Here is a 21,048-nt window from a genome sequence, read left to right on the forward strand (position 1 = left end):
ATACTGGGAATTAGGATGATCTAAATCCTTAGACTCAGACTGCAGACTATGTAGAATATATATTTTCCATAGGAAAGGAATTCCACAATATATATTGATGCTACTTCTTTTTGCTGCATTATGGACAATGTGATTCTATGCTTGTTACTCTACTTGCCAAATGTATAACTTCAACATACAACACTCCTTTCAATTTCATCTCCATATATCCAACCACCTACTCAGTACTTACTTGGCTCAATCAATCATATGCCAATCTCAGGATGTTCAAAACTGAACTCATCCTCTTCATTCCCAACTCTATTCTCATCCAGTATTCCACATTTCAATGCAAGAAATCTTCTATCCACCTAGTTTGCTAAGCATGAAACCCAAGCATCTTCTTGACATCTCCTTTTTTACTATACACCACCAAATAGGTACTCTAGTAACAATACCACATTTTGGAAGCAAAAGATATTACCTTTTTATTAATTCTCCAAAACTGCCCACTTCACAATCTCCTCTGCCATGATGCTGGTCCAATGTGCTACCCTCTCCTACCTGCTCTGTGGCAATAGCCTCCCAAGAGTTCTGCTCATAGCCAGGTCTGGGTAAATATACCAGGTCTGGGTATTGAACCCAGGACCGTGTATGCAGGAAACTGGTGCTCAACCTCTGAGCTACACTGGCTACCCCAAATTAGTTTCCTCATTTGTTTGCTCATTTCTTTGTGGGAGGTATCTGGGATCAAACCTGGGACCCTGTATATAGGAAGCAGGCACTCAACCACTTGACCTACATCCACTCCCCTACCCACAGCCATTTTTGATCCAATCCAATTTCCATATTGTAGCTAAAGTAATCCTTGCATATGCAGCACAAATCCATTATCCCTTTTTAAAATCATGCAACAATTTTTTCCCTTGATTTTTGGTTTAAGAACAAAACCCTTAACATGGCTTACAAGACATGGAGCTCCTTACTTTTATAGCCTCAGCTTGTACTATGCTCTGCTCACTCTCTGTTCTCCAGCAACACGGTTTACTTTTAGTTCCATGCTCCAGTGCATTACACGGCCTTTCAACTTGCAGATTCTTCTCTTTGACCATATAATTAGTGCTCAGTCGATCCTTCAGATCTTAGATTACAGAGCCCTTCCTCAGTAAAGTAATTTTTCCTGAACCTCTAAGATCAGGTCAGGTCCTACTGCTATTTTCCCCAATACTGCTCTGTTTCTTTTTCCTTAAGATAATTTTTCTCAAAAGATTTATCTATATCATTACTTTCTCTTCCACTAGATTATAAGCTCTATGGAAGATGGAAACTTCTGCTTTTATTTTTAACTCTAACACCAATACTTAGCATAGTGCATGGCACATATTGAGTACACGTATTTGTTGAATTAATTAATTAACCTTTAGTTGTAATACACATACTTGTTGAATTAATTAACCTTTAGTTATAATAATAAAATTTTGCTAATAAATCAGTAAACTGAAGAATAAAAACACCAACTCTCAAAAATGAGTGTAGCTATTATATGTATCATTCTGTACTAAAAGTTCACCAGCTTAGTAAGTGCTGGGAAAACATCAAAAAGAGAATAAAACTTCCAGTAAAGATGGAGTAGCTTGTATCAAAATAACAGGCCTGTGTATAGCAACTATGGACTCTGAACAAAATGTGTAAAATAACTATTTGAAGACACTGGAGAGAAACAAAGCACAACAGGCAAGAACCAGAAAACAAAATAAAACAAACACCTCAAACTTTAATTATACATTTATACAGCTTTTCAACTGATGGCATTTCTCAGTTCGGACAGTGTAGAATGGCTTGAACTCAAACAGAAAGTCACAGTCATACTTATCTGAGGAGTCAGAGGAGAGAATATGGGATTATCAGAACTGCTAGAAAGAGAAGGACATATTCCTGATAGGAGATAGCCTCACAAGAGAGAGCTCCAAAATCTGTGCATAAGCTCTAAACAAACCTATAACAAAACTCTGAACTAAAAAGGTGTGTGGGAATGCCAAGCATCCCAGTGAAAAACAACAGTGGGAAGGCTAAAATAACTGACCAATTGGGAGTAGGAGTCCAGCCAAATTAGCTCTGTACTAGAACCAACATTAACTCTCTTTAGAGGAAGAAGACAGAACACAGTGTCTCGGATAAAAATCAATCATAATATTATGTAAGAGTACATTATGCAACAACAACAAAACAACAGAAAAAGAATGGAGCCACTTGTCAAGAGAAAAAACAGTCAATAGAAAGTGTCCCTGAGATGACCCTGACATTGGACAATGACTTTAATACAGCTACCATATTTACACTCAAGGACTTAAAGGAAAAGATGCTCATGATTAGAGAAAAGATGAAATCTCAGCAAAGAATAGGAAGTATAAGAAAAAACTAAAATGGAAATTCAAGAACTGGAAAGTAAAAAATCTTAAATGAAAAATTTTCTGAATGGGATTAATAGCATATTAGAGACTTCAGATGAAAAGGTCAATGAACTTGAAGACAGATCTACAGAAAGTCCCGAATATGAAAAATAGAGAGAAAAACATTTTTAAATGAACAGATCCTCAGTGACATTTGGGATGATATTAAATAGTGTAATATATGCATAACTGGAGTTCTAGAGTGAGGGGGAAAGGGAGAGAATGGGATGGAAAAAAATTTAAATAATGTCCAAAAATTTCTAAAATTTCCTGAAAAATCAAGTAGCTCAGCCAACTCCATGTAGGTTGGATGCAAAGGAGTCCACACTTAGGTACCTTAAAGTCAATTTCTGAAAACTAAAAAGCAAATATTTAAAGCAGTTAGAGAAAACACATTACAGAACAGAGGAACAATGATATGAATTGCCATGGACTCATCAGAATAATGGAGGTCAGAAGACAACAGAATGGCATTTTAAAAATGCTGAAAGAAAGAAAAAATAAACGGTCAAACAAGAATAATATATCCAACAAAAATATCCTTCAAAAATGATGGTGAAATAATTATCAGATGAATGAAAATAGAAAGAATTCATCACCTGCAAACTTACTCTGTAAGATATGCTAAAGGAAGTTCTTTAGGCTAAAGGGTAAGGATACCAGATGGATTTGCAAAAAATTAAAAGTAGGGGAATTGTTAAATATGTGTATATTAATTCTTTAAAAGGCATAAGGCCACTGCCATTTCCCCCAAAATTGAGTCCTAAAGCCAAATGTTTCAGGGATGTAAAACAGCCAGAAATGTTGTACACTGCTGCTGCAAGTATAAAAAGGTACAACCATTTTGGTAGAGTGCTTGCAGTTTATGAAGTTAATTATAAAAGCCCAAACTGTAAACAACCTATAATTCCATTAACAGTTAAATGGATAAACATAGTGTTGTATATTCATACAAAGGAATACTACCGAGCAAAAAAAAAAATGAATGAACTACTGATCTATTCGATGCATCTTGAAAACATGCTGAGTGAAAGAAGCCAAATACAAAACTAATCAACAATGAAAAAAAAAATCAGAACCATTGTTGTCTTAGGAAGGGTAGCAAGTTGTGGGGAGTGATGAGATTGAAGGGAAAAGGGGTGAGGAACCTTCCTGGGTTGGCCAAAATGTTTGAGTTACTTGCACCTCCTTTGATTGCACACTTTGTATGGATTGTATGGTGTGTGAATAAAACTTTTTTAAAGTGCACCCACTGGTCAGAACTCATCAAATTGTACACTTGAGATCCATGCACACACTTCAAGAAAAAAATCTGGAAATAAACATTACACTCTAGTTAATAGGTTTGCTTTTTGTAGTGGAATAGGCTGGCAGATCTAAAAAATGTGTTCTATGTACTTTAAACCCGAGGAAATGAGTAAATATACTGAGGATAATGGGGAGCCAGGTTCCTGATTATTGGAAAAGAGAGTTGTAAATATGGAAAAAAGGAAGACAATGAATAGCTTGCAGTGTTAGATTGGAATTAGAGGCTATCAGTATGAACATATGGTTTGTAATATAGATAGATAACCCCAGAGAAGTAAGAAAAAAGGCATGTTTTCCTTCACGTGTCTAGTTCTGTCTTTCTGGAAATAAAAATGCAAAAGAGGGAAGCGGACTTGGCCTAATGGATAGGGCGTCCGCCTACCACATGGTAGGTCCATGGTTCAAACCCTGGGCCTCCCGACCCGTGTGGAGCTGGCCCATGCGCAGTGCTGATGCACGCAAGGAGTGCCCTGCCACGCAGGGGTATCCCCCGCATAGGGGAGCCCTACACTCAAGGAGTGCACCCCGCGAGGAGAGCCGCCCAGCATGAAAAAAAGTGCAGCCTGCCCAGGAATAGCACTGCACATATGGAGAACTGACTGACGCAGCAAGATGACTCACAAAAAGAGACACAGATTCCCGTGCCGCTGACAACAACAGAAGCAAACAAAGAAGAACACGCAGTAAATGGACACAGAGAACAGACAACTGTGGGGAAGGAGAGAGAAATAAATAAAATAAATGTTAAAAAAAAAAAGGCAAAAGGGAAGGTAATAAATAAGTAAAAGGAATGGAAGACGGTTCCCTTGAAATCGATTCTCATTAAATGTGTTATGGAGCTTTTTCTTTCTAATAATATGCAAAGTATACTAATTGTGGTACATCTAAACTATTATTTCTTTGTCCTGTGAAAGAAAAGGAAATGAAATATGAAAGAATTTTTGAAGTTTCAGTTTATATTGGTAGTTGTCTTGTGGTTAATAACTGGCGAATGAAAATACCTTGGCTGTTTATTTACTAAACTACCTTCAGTCTTTTTTGGAGACTGAAGGTAGTTCAGTATATTTTCATGGTATACTGAACTGCACAGTCTCAACCACCTTTTGTATTTTTCATTTTTCTTTGTTTAGCTTCACTGAAAACTAGTATATTTGACATGGCTTTCACTTCATGGTATACAAGACAACCATTCTCTAATATTAATATCAGTAAGTGCCTCAAAATCAAATTTTTTTCCTCCAAATTATACTGGCAAATTGTTTTTCTGTCTTTTTTTAAAAAATTCATATTCAAGTATACAGATATAAAAGCCATCAAAATTGGGATATTCAGTCTATTTGATATTGAATCAAATACATATAGAGGAGCAGCTGTAGTTCAAGTGGTTGAGCACCTGTTTCCCACATACGAGGTGTCGGGTTCAATCACCAGTACCCCCTAAAAACAGAACAAACAAGCAAATGAAAAAACCAGCTCTCATTGCAGGAACAGATGTAGCTCAGGGGTTAAGTGTCTACTCCCAAGTATGAGGTGCTGGGTTCAAAGCCTGGTACCTCCTAAAAAAAACAACCAACAAAACCATAGATGAGATGGCATGCCTAAGTCGCTACTTGCAAAGGATCAGTGGATTTTTTTGCGAATAAGAGAGACCCAGCCCTCCTTATCCATGTCATCTTGGATAAGCCAGGGGACGTATATCAGTGAAAGCAGGTAGTTACTATGCAGAATTCTACTAACTCATTCATTAAAACTGTTACTAGAATGACTTCAGACAGGAGACAACATTCAATGTAAGACACTCAGCACAAGGGAAGAACAGACCAAGCCCCATACTTACCATCCAGCGGCTTGGCCTCTTCCTGCCCTCCTATGCTGTCCTCTTTCACACTTTCTGTCTCACGCCAGAAATCCTCCATGGAGGCACTGTCTATGGAGGCTTGTGAGTTGGAACGGCTGAATGCAGGAGAATGTATGGATTCATTGGAGAGCATCCTGTTAACTCTTCGGCAGCGAGAAATGGATTCTCTAAGGAAAGAACAATAAAATTGGTGTCATTTATTATATTAAGGTCATGGATTACCTTTAAGTTGAAAAATTATTGGAGAAATGGAGTTAGTGTGATGGAGAGGGGTTTCAGGAAATAATCCCCATTCAGTGGATTTTGTCATCCTCTATACTTCATAATGACACTGCTGCTACACCGAAAGAAGCTTGAAAGTACTTTTATAATTTTCACACCCTCATAAAGTAGTAAGCTATTTGTATTAGTCAAAACCTCTATGGTAAAAGTTTGTCTCCATAAAGTATGATGACAGAAAAGAGTGTGAAAAGTTGGCTGCTGAGATAGGGAGAGAAAATAATCTCTAACAGTGAGTTGAAAAAGCAACTTTATGATGGGGACTTAGGAACTAGCTCCCCAGCACAGAGGCTTCACCGTCAAGGCAGGGAGAAGGGGAGATATGGATTGCCACTAAGTTAAGGGTCCAATTGTGAGAAGTACAATGGAGGCTCCTATTATCATTCCATAAATAGAACCAGAACCAGGCCAGGAGACAGACAACCAGAGCCAGCCAGGGCCAGTGAAGCCCCTACCTCACACACTCTTTGTGAGGATTAAATGAATAATACATGTAAAGCATTTGCAACATAAAAATGTTCAAAAAGTGTTAGCTTAAAAAAAGAGGGAGATGCAGTAGGGGAGCTAGATGCCAAAATACGGAAATCTGAGGGATTTAAGTGATTTATGTCAAAACAACATTTCAGTTCCCATCATAAAGAATATAATCGAGTTAATTCATGCAGTAAAATCTGTTCTTGTTCTTATAGAATTCAGTGTGGGCAACTCCTTTCAAAGAACCTTCTCCAAGTTTCCCTCCTCCTTAGGCTCAGGTAGAATTCAACCAAAAGGCTGAGACTACCTCTTTTTAAAATCAATTTTATTAATACACATTCATAAAACATACAATCCATACAAAGTGTTCAATCAATGGTATGTGGTATAGTCACAGAGCTGTAGATTCATCACTTCAATCAATATTAGGGTGTTTCCATTATTCCAATAACAATAAACAGAAAGAGAAATCAACGATATACTCTACCCCTTAATAATCACCTCCCAAAGACTACCTTTTAATCAAAGTATGGTCTAAGGTGTTTCACCCAGGATAAGAACTCTTAGATGGAGCGAGTGGACAACCAGAGCAATGCACAGTGACAGCGACTGTGGCACTCTGGCCATTTAGTGTAGTTGTTTGCTTGTTGCTGTTGTTTTTAGGTGGTACCAGGGATTGAGCCCAGGATGTCATACATGGGAAGTAGATGCTCAACTGTTGAGCAACATTGGCTCCCCAGTGAGAGTTGATTTTTTCTTTTTCATTTGTTTTGTTTTTAGGAGGTACCAGGGATCGAACCTGGGACCTTGTACGAGGGAAGCAGATGCTCAACCACTGAGGTACACTGGCTCCCCAGGGCAACTTAGTTTTGATATGCAGAGCAGCAGTTGATTGCTGTCAAATTTAGCCACATCCTACAGAGCATCTAGAAGGCATACTAAGGGGAAATATATTTCCATAAGTAGGAAAAAAATTAATATTCCTTTTGTGTGGTCTCTATTCTCTAGGAATCCTCCCACATTTCTACTAAAGGAATCATCTTTAGTAGAGATTTGTAGAATTTTATCATTGATTCTTTAATGGTAACAGACTAAGCAGTTCTAGTTGTTGTTTAACATTAACTCGCAATGATTTAATTGATTCATTTTTTTAAAAAATCAAAGCATTTTTAGAAAATAAAAAATAGCCACTTTTTGTAACAGTGCTATATAAAAAGAACTTGGGATAGCTTTGTTTGATAATTGGGTAACGCACGTTTTTGGATGAATTTGACAACTATGAAGTTCCTAGTGGTTGGTATATATGAAATCACCATAGCTATAAAGACAATAATAGTTTCCTTTATTATTTTTAAGCTTTTAAGTCTTTGCCTTTTGCAACAAGATCAGTTTCTGAAAACACAAACAAAATCAGAGTATCAATGTAAAAAATGCAGTACATTTTAAGTGCAAAACTTTAAATTGTACCTGATTGTAAGAAGTCAAAACTAAAGATTTTCCATTCCCACTTGTGCCATATTAATATTGTTCTATGAACTGTTTCCCTCACTCAAAAACATGTCAGAGACATGTTTCCATGTCAATCTAGAGATTCCACTTCAATGGCTGCATGGAGAAGCATAATTTATTTTAGAAAGTAAGCAAAAATGCAGGCATACACAAGTGTAGCACTTTGATATGGTTATGAATTCCAAAAACAGACACTGGATTGTGTTTGTAATCTGGTCTATACCTGGGTATGATTAAGTAATGATGGCCTTTGATTGGGCCACGTCCTTAGGGAGTATTAGGGTGTCATTAGTCCCCCACCCCTCTAAGGGGTAGGGACTCACAGATAAAAGGCATGGCAAAGGACACAGTTGAGGGGATTTTAATGTTGGAGTTTTGATGTTGGAGCTTGATGCTTAAGCCTTAAATTGAAGCCCCGGGAAGTAAGCTCACAGAAGAAAGAGAAGCAAGACCCAGGAAGAGAGGAACCCTGAACCCAGAGAGAAGCAAGACTCTAGAAGGGAGGAACCCAGGAAGCCTGAACCCTTGCAGATGTTGGCAGCCATCTTGCTCTAACACATGAAAACAGACTTTGGTGAGGGAAGTAACCTATGCTTATGGCCTGGTATCTGTAAACTCCTACCCCAAATAAATACCCTTTATAAAAACCAAACAGGGAAGCAGATTTGGATCAACTGATAGACTTTCTGCCTATCACATGGGAAGTCCAGGGTTCAAACCCAGAGCCTCCTGACCCGTATGGTGAGCTAGCCCACGTTCAGCACTGATGTGCACAAGGAGTGCCGTACCACACAGGGCTGTCCCCCACATAGGGAAGCCCCACATACAAGGAGTGCGCCCTCCAGGAGAGCCGCCCCACATGAAAAAAGTGCAGCCTGCCCAGGAGTGGCGCTGCACACATGGAGAGCTGAAGCAGCAAGATGACACAACATAAAGACACACAGATTACCAGTGCCGCTGACAAGAATGCAAGTGGAATGGAAGTGAATGGACACAGAGAGCAGACAATGGGTGAAGATGGGGAAGGGGCGAAAAATAAAAAATCTTTAAAAAAAAAAAACTAAAAAACATCCAATTTTTGTTATTTTGCATCAGCACTCCCTTGGCTGACTAATACAAGCATTGAAATTATTTATTTTTTTTCTTCTTTATTTTCTTTTAAATGTTACAAAAAATGTAAAAATGAGGTCCCCATATACCCCCACCCCACCCACGCCACCCCTCCCACATCAACAAACTCTTCCATCATTGTGGCACATCCATGGCACTTGGCGAATACATTCTGGAGAACCACTGCAGTACATGGACAGTGGTACACATTGTAGTTCACACTCTCCCCCAGTCCACCCAGTGGGCCATGACAGGACACACAGTGTCCAGCATCCGTCCCTGTAGCACCACCTAGGACAACTCCAAATCCTGAAAATGCCCCCATACCATCTCTTCTTCCCTCTACCAACCATCAGCAGCCACCATGGCCACTCTCTCCATATCACTACTACAATTTCTTCCCTTACTAATCACAAAAGTTCCACAGCAGAACACCAGTAAGTCCACTCTAATCCATACTCTATTCCTCCATCTTGTGGACCTGGGATGGCTATGTCCAGTCCCCCTCTACATCAAGAGGGGGTTTAGATTCCACATGGATGATGGATGCAATTCTCCTGCTGGCAGCTGTAGGCACTCTTGGCTCCCTGGTGTGGTGGTTGACCCTCTTCACCTCCCTGTCACCTGGCCAGGGTAAGTCCAAGAAACCAGAGGGTAGGAGCTATAAGTCTCCTGAGGCCCAGGCCTGGCCGTCGTATGGACAGTTCAGAGATTCAGGTCTCCTGAGTATACACCATCCCAAATCCTGGTAAAAGTAACAGAAGAGGCATGTGTAGAAAGGTTATATCTGAGCCCAACTCCATCACACTCAGGAACACACTCCAAAGTAGGGCTAACTGACATGCCCCTGAACTCCAGAGCCATCTGCCTTGACCATAGAACCTGTGAGTCGCTGCAGCCCTCAGGAGAACCAGCACTTGGGTTTCCATCTACCTTGGCTATCTCTGGTACCCTCCTGAGGCATGCATAAGCATCACCCCCTGATGACCTCTCGTCTCTTTTTTGGAGACTCTTAGCCATATAAACTCATTTGTCCTTTCCAATTCCCCCTTTTTATCCAAAGTCAAAAAGCAGTTTTTAACACCTGTTATTACATGTAGGCTGAGATATTCTGCCAGTCTGAGTTGACCTCTTTGTTCCTGGTCTTTTTGTAGTTACATCATCAGCTGGTGCTTGGTAGTAATCCCCCGGTGCCAGGGAGGCTTATCTCCGGGAGTCCTGTCCCACGCTGGGGGGAAGGCAATGCATCTACATGCTGAGTTTGGCTTAGAGAGTGGCCACATTTGAGCAACATGGAGGTTTTCAGGAGGTAACTCTTAGGCACCCCACAGCTATAGGCCTCGTTCATATTTCAGGCACTCAGGCTCATAATCGGAGCCATCCGTGTCTAAGGCTCATTGCTAGACCATCCATCTTTATTGGTCTTTGCCATTGCACCTGGGGGATTGGTGTTGTTCCATTGGGCAATGTGATAGCGCTCCCCTGGTCAGGAATTCGGCACTCTCTCATCTGTCATTTCCAACTGAAACCACTATGAAAATATCCAAACCTTTCTATGTACCCTGTATACATGCCCTGGAGAACTCCCTCCCAACCATGTGCCCCTCACCAATGACACGCCACACAGTGCTTCTCCCCTGCCACAGTTGAACTTCTCTGTAGTCCAAAACTTCTTCAAAAAGGAAGCCCAATATATTGCCGAGTTCCATTAATAGAAAAATGGAATATAGTGATGGGTTTAAAGGTTAGATATAGAATACCTAGAAATTTAGAAAAATTAAATAAAGGAAAAATAAATTGGGGTATCAAAGAAATGAAAAAATGAAAAAGCTTTGTTTTTGACATTTTGCCTTTCATCACTGCTACAGGTGTTGCCCTGTATGTACAGTGGCAAGGCAATTTCTTCCATTTCGTCCTCAGGGTCTACCTCTTTTCTTTCTTTTTTTTCCCCCCTAATTATTAAGTTTCTCTTGACGTAAGTTTTAGGTCAAAGTAATTCACATATACAATATATGGTAATCCCACATATCCAGCATCAAACCCTTTGTTCCTTCCCCAACAGTGATCTTTTTACATGTTCATATTATATTTGCTGCAGCCAATGTACAGACATTGAAACAATAGCTTTCAAACACGGTTCCATTTGGGTTTACATTATGGTTTATATTTTAGACTATACAATTTTCTAAATTTTCAGTTATCTTATGTTTTACATTATGGTTTACATTTTAGCCTATAGCCTTTTATACATTTTTGGTGTAATTTAATATGTCCTACATCCATCATTGCATGATCTTGTGGAACACGTCCATTTCCCCATAGTTGCCCTGATTCCATGTATTCAACACATCTTTCCCCCTCCCCTCAAGGTCCACCATGACAATCAATCTTCATTACTTGAGGGACCATATTCAGAGATACTTGCAAAAATGTTGAGGGCTTGACATACTTGACTGCCCTACCCCAGTGGGAGCCACCAATTCTCTCAAGAGATACAATTCCCTCTGTTTGAGAACATCAGTCCTCCCCAGAATGTGGGTATACCTTCACTCTCATTGTATGGGTCTCCACCCAATGATATAATCCACTATGACAAAATGAGCACTCACACACTCCCCAGAAGCTTGCCCTGTGTCAGATGCCCTCCCCCACCCAAGCATTCCAAACAGGCAACCTTCCATATTACATTCTCTAAAGGGTTTTCTCTGCACAACAGTTTCAAACACATACCTGACAATCTCCCACGATCAAATGTCCCCCTCACCCTCTCCCCAATTTCTTGGACAATCTGACCCATCCTCCCATCCCTAGCACCCCTAAAGCTCATGCAGCCCCACCCAAAGTTATCCCTATGCCCCCATTTTATCCCTTCCCTGTACTAATACCTACCTCCAGCTATCATAGATTTCACCCAAGTAGCTGTCAGCTCACAACCTTCCTCTACCTTCCAACTACCTTAAAGTTTATCATCCAGTCTCTAGCTCTCTGAGACAGCTTGGTTTACATATTTCATATCAGAGAGGTCATGTAGTATTTGTCCTTCAAAGTCTGGGTTGCTTCACTCAACATAAGGTCCTCAAGATTCATCCATGTTATCACATGTGTTTGTACTGTATTTGTTCTTATAGCCGAGTAGTATTCCATTGTATGTATATACCACATTTTACTTATCCATTCATCTGTTGATGGGCATTTGGGTTGATTCCAACTTTTGGCAATAGTGGCTAGTGCTGCTATGAACATTGGTGTGCATATATCAGTTTGTGTCCTTGTTTTCAGATCTTCTGGGTATATACCCAGGAATGGAATTGCTGGGTCATATGGGAAATCTATAGCTAGTTTTCTGAGAAACCGCCAAACTGTCTTCCAGAATGGCTGGATCCTTCTACATTCCTACCAGCAGTGGATGAGTGTTCCCATTCCTCCACATCCTCTCCAACAATTGTAGTGTTCTGATTTTTTGATAGCTGCCAGTCTTATGGGAGTAAGATGGTATCTCATTGTTGTTTTGATTTGCATTTCCCTAATAGCTAGGGATTTTGAGCATTTTTTCATGAGTTTTTTTTGCCATTTTTATATTGTCTTTGGAGAAGTGTCTGTTTAAATCTTTTTCCCATTTTTTAAATGGGCTGTTTGTCTTTTTATTTTCAAGATTTAGTTCTTTATATATGCAAGATATGTCTCCTATCAGATATATGGTTACCAAATATTTTCTCCCATTGTGTAGGCTCTCTTTTCACTTTCCTGACAAACTCCTTTGAGGTGCAGAAGGCTTTAATTTTGAGGAAGTCCCTTTTATCTATTTGTTCTTTTGCTGCCCAAGCTTTTGGTGTGAAGTTCATGAAGCCATTTCCTATTACAAAGTCCTGTAGATGCTTCCCTGCTTTGCTTTCCAGATCTTTATGGTCTTGGGTCTTATATTGAGGTCTTTGATCCATCTTGAGTGTATTTTTGTATAAGGCGTAAGTTGATAATCCTCTTTCATTCTTTTATATATGGATATCCAGTTCTCTAGGCACCATTTGTTAAAGAGGCCATCCTCTCCCAGTTGACAGGGTTTGGTGGCCTTGTCAAATACCATATGGCTGTATATACGAGGATCTATATCAGAACTCTCAGTTTGGTTCCATTGGTCAGTATTTCCATCCTTGTGCCAATAGCATGCTGTTTTCACTACTGTAGCTTTGTAATATGTTTTGAAGTCAGGTAGTGTGATTCCTCCAATTTCATTTTTCTTTTTCAATATGTCTTTGGCTATTCAGGGCCTCTTTCCTTTCCAAATAAATTTCATAGTTAGTTCCTCTAGTTCCTTAAAGAATGCTGTGTTGATTTTTATTGGGATTGCATTGAGTCTGTAGATCAGTTTTGGTAGGATAGACATCTTAATAATATTTAGTCTTCCTATCCATGAACAAGGAATATTCTTCCATTTATTTACTTCTTCTTTAATTTCCTTGAACAGTGTTGTGTAGTTTTCTTTGTATAAGTCTTTTACCACTTTAAATTTAGTCCTAGGTATTTGATTTTTTAATTTACTATTGTGAATGGTATTTGATTCCTGATTTCTTCCTCAGATTGCTCATTATTGGTGTACAGAAATGCTACTGATTTTTGTGCATTTATCTTGTAACCTGCGACTTTACTGAACTCATTTATAAGTTCTAGAAGCTTTGTTGTAGACTTCTCAGGGTTTTCTATGTATAGAATCATATCATCTGCAAATAGTGAAATTTTGACTTCTTCCTTTCCAATGTGGATGCCTTTTATGTCTGGTTCTTGCCTCAGTGATTGAGCAAGTACTTCTAAGACTATGTTAAATAGGAGGGGTGATAGTGGGCATCCTTGTCTTGTTCCTGATCTGAGAGGGAATGATTTTTTCTTTGTTAATCTAGCTAAGGGTTTGTCAATTTTATTGATTTTTCTCAAAGACCCAGCTCTTGGTTTTGTTTATTTTTCCAAGTGATTTCTTATTTTCTATTTCATTTAGTTCTGCTCTGATCTTTGTTATTTCTTTCTTTCTTCTTCCTTTGGGGTTAGTTTGTTGTTTTTTAACTAATTTCTCCAAGTATGCATTTAGTTCTTCAACTTTAGCTCTTTCTTCTTTTTTGATGTATGAATTTATGGATATAAATTTCCCTCTCAGTACTGTTTTTGCTGCCTCCCATAAGTTTGGATATGTTGTGTTATCATTTTCATTAGTTTCAAGGTAGTTATTAATTTCTTTTAAGATTTCCTCCTCAATCCACTGTTTTTCTAAGAGTGTATTGCTTAACTTCCAAATCTTGGTGCCAAATCTGGGTCTCTGGCCCTTGCAGATTTCCAGTTTCATTCCACTGTAGTCAGAGAAATTATTTTGTATGATTTCTATCTTTCTGAATTCATTTAGACTTTTTCTATGGCCTAGAATGTGGTGTATCTTGGAGAATGATCTGTGTGCCCTTGAGAAGAATGTATATCCTGCTATATTTGGGTGTAATGTTCTATAAGAGGTCCAGCTCCTCTAATATATTGTTCAAAGTCTTTGTTTCTTTACTGATTCTCTTTTGAGATGTTCTGTCCAAAGTTGATAGTGGTGTATTAAAGTCCCCCACTATAATTGTAGAGGCATCTATTCCTTCACTTAATTTTTCCGGTGTTTGCCTCACGTATCTGGAGGCACCCTTATTAGGAGCATAAATGTTTATGATTGTTCTTTCTTCTTGAAAGATTATCCCTTTCACTAATATGTAGTGTCCATCTTTGTCTCTCACAATTGTTTTGCATTTAAAATCTATTTTGTCTGATATTAATATAGCTACTCCTGCCCTTTTCTGGTTGTTTGCTTGTAAGATTGTTTTGCAGCCATTCACTTTCAACCTCCTTGAATCTCTGGGTCTAAGATGTGTTTCTTGCAGACAGCATATAGATGGGTCATATTTTCTTATCCAATCTTCCAGTCTGATTCTCTTGACAAGTGAGTTTAATCCATTGACATTCAGTGTTATTACTTTCAAGGAATTACTTATATTAGCCATATTGTCTTTGGATTTGTGTTTGTCATATTCTGTTTGGTTTTCTTTTTCTATTTTTGTCTTTTTAGTTGCTCTTACACTCTCCTCCAACTCTGTCTCTCTTGTTTTTTTCTTTCTTCCTGCAGAACTCCCTTTAAGTATTTCTTGAAAGGCAGGATTCTTGTTGGCATACTCTCTTAGTTTCTGTTTATCTGTAAATATTTTGAACTCTCCATCATTTTTGAATGCTAGCTTTGCTGGATAGAGTATTCTTGGTTGGAAATTTTTTTCTTTTAGTACCTTGACTATGTCATACCACTGTCTTCTTATCTCCATGATTTCAGATGAGAAACCAGCACTTAATCTTATGGAGCCTCCCTTGTATGTGATGGTTCTCTTTTCTCTTGCTGCTTTTGGTATTTTCTCTTTGTCTTGGTGATTGGATAAATTGACAAGTATGTCTTGGGGTAGGCTTGTTGGGATTTATGATGTTTGGGGTGCGTTGCGCTTCCTGGACATGTACATCCATCTCCCTCAATAGGTTTGGGAAGTTTTCAGTCATTATTTCCTCCAACACCTCTTCTGTCCCCTTTCCCTTCTCTTCTCCTTCTGGGATGCCTATAATACGTATGTTTGCACATTTTGTATTGTCATTCAGGTCCCTAAGTCCCTGCTGGATTTTTTCTCTTTTTATCGACCAGTTCTACTATCTGTTTGATTTCAGATGTACTGTCTTCCACATCCCTTAATCTCTCCTCTGCCTCTTCGAGTCTGCTGTTATTTGCTAAGAGTGTATTTTTGATTTCTTGAATTGTGCTGTTCATCACCATCATATCCATTATATTTTTGTGTGTGATTGCAATTTCTTCTGTATTCTCTCCAATTGTTTTCTTCATATTCTTAATCTCTTCCTTCACCTCATCAAATTGGTCCCTAATATATGCTTTGAGATCTTTAATTACTTGTTTGATGTTCTGCTCCTCTTCCTGGTTTTTAGTTTGTTCACTGGATTGGGGAATGTTTTCCTGATTATTGGTTTGGTTTGTAGTTTTTTGTTGCTGTCTGGTCATCATTTTATCTTGGCTGGTTTAGTTAGTTGCTTAGCTTCTTTGCCTAGTTTTGGGTTTAATTAGTTGTTGTTTGTGCGTGCATGTTAAGTCTTCTCTTTGTCACTGTGTTCTTCTTATTCTATTTCCTTGTTGTTGGCTAAGTTCACTTGAAGGAAAACATTAGGGCCAGAGAAAGCAAAATGAGTAAGAAAAGAAAGTGAATAATAGTACTATTGATAGTCAATATTAGCAGAGGAACCAAGTGAGATATAGGAGAATGGATATTGGACTCATGTAAGATGTGTAGAGTTATAACAGTAAGAAAAGTAGAGTATATAAAAATTTGAATATGGAGAGGAGTACAGTGTGACTTAAAAGGCCTGTGTGTTCAGGAGAGAGGGAAAGAGAAATGAGAGGACAATAATATAAAGAGTGAATTATAAGGCAGAAAACAGAACAAAGGTATTAGTAATAAAACATCAAAAAATAGGGGGGCTAACAAAGAAAGGTGTAATGAAGAGAAACAATCAATGATGGAGAATAGAAAGATGTAGAGGAAAGGGAATAGTGTTGGTGGCCAAAATCAATACACATAGAAAAGAGTAAATGGAGGATGAGGAAATACAGGAAATGTGAAGCTCTCCCTGCAGCACCTAATGGAAGAAGAATAAGAAAGAAGAGAAAGAAAGAGGGGGAAAAAGAGGGACAAAAGGGAGTGGGGAAGTAAACAGGAAAATAAAAGAAAGAAAGAAGGAAAAAAGGGCCTTGGGGTGATAAAGAGGAAGGAAAAACAAGGACAAACCAACTAAATACTAGGGAAAATTTCAAGCAAGGAATCCTGTTTGTAAAATAAAAGGCTTAGGATTCTGATGTTCCCCCTTTTCTTCCTTCCTTACTTCTCTCTCTCCCAGGCAGCAGGAAAGCTGCCTGAAAGGTCCGGTAGAAGATTCAAGTGAGTCCTTGTTGAACCAGCTCCGCACAGAAAACAATGACTCTTAATTTCCAGAGAGAGAGCACTCACACCTCACCAGGAACCCCAAGTATGCTACTGGAGGCTTAGAAAGCACCTTCTACAGTACCCTCTCCTTTAGGTGTGCTATGAGAGGACTTGTTGATTTTCTGACTCCACCTTCTCCCAGGCCAAGTTTCCTATCCCCGGATATTTAGGTAAACTGAGCTTTCTCAGCAGATTCACCATTCCTCTCTTCCCAGACTCTCCCCAAGCCAGCTGGTAAGCTCCTCCAAGCGCAAGAAAAGAAAAAAAGAAAAGAAAAAAAAGGGGGTGGGGTGGGAAACACCAGAAAATCAAACCAGACCCCCCTACTGCACCCCCACCGAATCCCTCTCACCCACGGAGTCAGTCCAGAACCGGAGGGCTAGGGCAATCCCTGACCTCCGGGAGCGCTGGACTTGGGAAAGAGAAGTCCGGTACTCTGCAGACCCAGGGCACGTAGGTCCGGGGAACACAGGCTATGGGGGGTCAGGAAACACTGACCTGGGGACCACGCATCCAGGGACCACAGGGCCCAGGAACGCCACCACACAACTGACACATCTCAGGAAATACCGCGGCCACCAGCCCCAGGTGGAAAGGTCCCGCCAGCCCACGGCTTCCGACCTCTGTACTTGTAAGCCACAATTCTACCTTTAGCAAGCACCACCTCCGCCACTCGCTCTCCAAATCGATGTCCACACACCCTGTGACCTGCAAGCCCCCAAGACAGCCCACTCCGGCAAGACTCCAACCCCACTTGGCCGCCTCTTCGCGGGAGAGACCGTAAGGTGCACTCACCCAGATGCCATCTTGCTCCGCCTCCAGGAAATGTTTAAAGAGGTGAGAAATTTGAGAAGTGATAAATGAATTTAAGAAGATGAAGAATAGATACTCTTAATGCCAGTAATAATAATTTCAATTATCTTGTTTAAGCAAAGTGTATATTCATAGAACCTCAAGGTAAAGACCTTCCTAAAACTTTGCTGGAGGATAAGGAGGGACAGATGTGAAAAACAAGCCATGGTCAGCTGAGTGAGAGACAGGTTTCAACTGAGACCATCCGCCCAAAGAATCCTTTAATTGCAGTGTTCAACTATTTAAATTTTGGCAAAGAAGACAGTCAACATTTTTGGGTCAAGCACACTTGGAAGACCTCTCACTTTCTTAAGTGAAGGAATCCAAATATTTCCCACTTCACCCCAGGGTGGTGTTTGGACATGGCCTTGCATTCTGGCAGCTTTACATAATTATGATCTAAGGCCCAGCCCATGGTTTGATGAGTCTTAAACTGCAGCTTTGTACTTTACCAGGTCAGGAAAAATCAGACTTTGAGGCCTTTTCAGCTGAGTGTGTTTCTTTATTCTGAAACAAAACGAGGAAAATATTACTTGAAAAACAGAATGTAATTGTGCTCCAAAGCCAACTCTTATCAGGAAAACACCATTAGCTTTCAAATTAGATTTTGAGTAGATGGCAATTACCATACATTCAAAGTGACACTGAAAAAACAGGGAAGATTTTATTATTTCATTTTTTCATCTATTTTTTTTAGCTATAACTTGTATTATGGTTTTTTTTCATATTATATTTTAATGATAACTAGAGATCTATAATTTGAGTCAACTGTGAATTAGTATTTTACATGTTCACATCCTTAAAATTCCTTAAATTTCCATTTCTCCCTTACCCTCCATCAATATTATTATTGTCATATCTGTTACATCTGTACATGTTATAAATCCCACAATAGTTGCTGCTGTTGTTCCTTAAAGTAATCAATTAACTTTTTTTAAATTAAAAAAAAAAAGTCTTGTATATTTATCATCATTCTTGCTTCCATGTTTGTGTTTCCATATAAGGTGGTTTCTCTTCAGCTTTGAGAACTTCCTGTAGAATTTTCCTCTCTCCTTCGCATTTTTTCTGCTGTGAATCTGCTGGCAACAAATCCCATCATATTTCTTTCTGAAAATGTCTTTAATTTGTTTTCATTTGTAAAAATATTTTCATGGGGCATAAAACAGAAGGTCAGCACAAGTTGATGTGGCTATTATTTTAATTATTTTAAATATATTCCATTGACCGCCGATTGCTGATTCTGATGAAAAGTCAGTTACATTCTCATCAATGTTTTTCTAAATATAATGTCTTCCACCCTCTAGCTTCTTGTAATAGATTTTCTTTTTCTCTCTTATTTTTAGCAGTTTGAAAACAATATGCCTACATTGTAGTATTCTTTGTATTTTTCCTGCTTGAAGTTTACTGAGCATCTTGAATCTGTGGATTGATGTATTTCATTAATTTGGGGGTCTCCTTAGCCACTTTCTCTTCAAATATTTCTTCTGTTCCATTCTCTCTCTCTCCTCTACTTCTGGGACTCTAATAACCTGAATGTTAAACCACTGGCTATTACTTCTCGTGTCTAGTCTGCTTCTAAATAGATACAACAAATGCTTCAAGTTTTTTATTATTTTTTCATATCTAGACTGTCCAACTATTTCTTCTGGAGATCCTATTTCACCCTTGACATTTTCCATCTTTGTATCTATTTGTCCACCTTTCCCTCTAATTTCTTTGCCATATTTATAACTTACTTGAAAGTTCTTGTCTGTTAATGCCAACATCTGGTGTGTCTGCTAAAATTGATTAAAAAGCAGTCAATTGATTATGGGGTCATTTTCCTTTTTCTTCTCATATCTCATGATTTCTTTTTTACTGGGTTTAAAGGAATTTTACGAAAACTGGACTAAACAGTAACTTCCCCTAAAATAAGGGCATGCCTTTCCTCCATCCTCTGGTGGGAGTGAGGGGCAGAGCCAGTGAGGAGTTCACCTGGACGGGGCTGGTTTCACGGCTTCCAGGCTGTTTTATGGGTCTCTCCCTCTAGTCAGGCTTTGGGAGGTCCAACAAGGGGTGACAAAAATCTCTCTCTGCCTTAGATCCCAGCCCCCAGTCCCCTTTGTCACTGCACTCAGCAAAAATCTCAAGGGGGAGAATTAGCTCTGCATTTGGGACCTCCAAAATTCCAAACTCGTGCCAGTCCAACTCTAAAGTCCACTGGTGTCCCCCTAGTCCAGCAGAGGCCTTTGCCCATGGTGCCCCTTTACCCGATTTAAGCCCCCTCTGCCCATAATATCCCTTTGCTGTCTTCTCATTCAACAACAATTTACACTTCGTTTACTTATTTGGGCCTATTTTCCTCACTCGAATATAGAGGAACCCTGTCTGTCTTATTTACAGTGTCTGGCAAATAACAGGAACTCAGACCTTCTCAGTCCCGCTCCAAATGCTCTCCCTACAGTCATCTTTCTTCATTTCAAACAGTCCCTGAGGGAAATTTTATTATTTTATTTTATTTTTATTTATTTCTCTCCCTTCCCCCCCTCACCCCCCACCTACCCCCGTAGTCTGCTCTCTGGGTCCATCCGCTGTGTGTTCTTCTATGCCTGCTTGTATTCTTGTCAGGGGCACCGGGAATCTCTGTCTCTTTTTTTGTGTATGACCTACTCCTTGGGCAGGCTGCACTTTTTTCACGCTGGGCGGCTCTCCTTTCAGGGCACACTCCTTGTGTGTGGGGTTCCCCTATGTGGGCAACACCCCTACGTGGCACGGCACTCCTTGCGCGCATCAGCACTGTGCATGGGCCAGCTCATCACACAGGTCAGGAGGCCCGGGGTTTGAACCCTGGACCTCCCATGTGGTAGGTGGATGCTCTATCTGTTGAGCCAAATCTGCTTCCCCCCAAGGGAAATTACGTATCTTCTTATGGCTACACATATTTTTATACTGAATAGGGAATATAATGTAGTGATTCAGAGGAAAATTCTGAAACAAGCTTGGCCAGGTTTGAATGCCAGCTATGCCACTTTGTAGCTTTGGAACCTTGAGTAATTACTTTGTCTGTAAAATCAGGTAATTAATCATACACACTTCAAAGATTGTTATGAGGATTAAATTAGTTAATACACGGTAAAATGCATGGCACTTGGTAAACCCATGTGTTAGTGCTTCTTATAATTTAATAAATTAGCATGATAGATTTAGATAGAGA

The 21,048-nt window shown here is 39.4% G+C and overlaps 1 protein-coding gene across 6 annotated transcripts in view; it reads right to left on the minus strand.

Annotated features, from left to right (window-relative positions):
* The window catches only part of ARHGAP28 (Rho GTPase activating protein 28), a 179,983-nt gene that overhangs the window by 71,682 nt on the left and 87,253 nt on the right, over positions 1-21,048 (minus strand). For 3 of the 6 annotated variants that reach the window (XM_023591273.3, XM_004466963.5, XM_004466961.5), the window contains exon 2: positions 5,575-5,762. In XM_023591273.3, coding sequence (XP_023447041.2) covers positions 5,575-5,762 — 188 coding nt within the window. Of the gene's footprint in view, positions 1-5,574; positions 5,763-17,501; positions 17,590-17,651; positions 17,773-17,798; positions 18,018-21,048 lie in introns of those variants that run through there. The other 3 variants (XM_023591271.3, XM_023591272.3, XM_023591274.3) reach the window with 3 other exon arrangements.

This window comes from Dasypus novemcinctus, chromosome 16, assembly GCF_030445035.2.
Source record: "Dasypus novemcinctus isolate mDasNov1 chromosome 16, mDasNov1.1.hap2, whole genome shotgun sequence".
Classification (NCBI taxonomy): domain Eukaryota; kingdom Metazoa; phylum Chordata; class Mammalia; order Cingulata; family Dasypodidae; genus Dasypus; species Dasypus novemcinctus.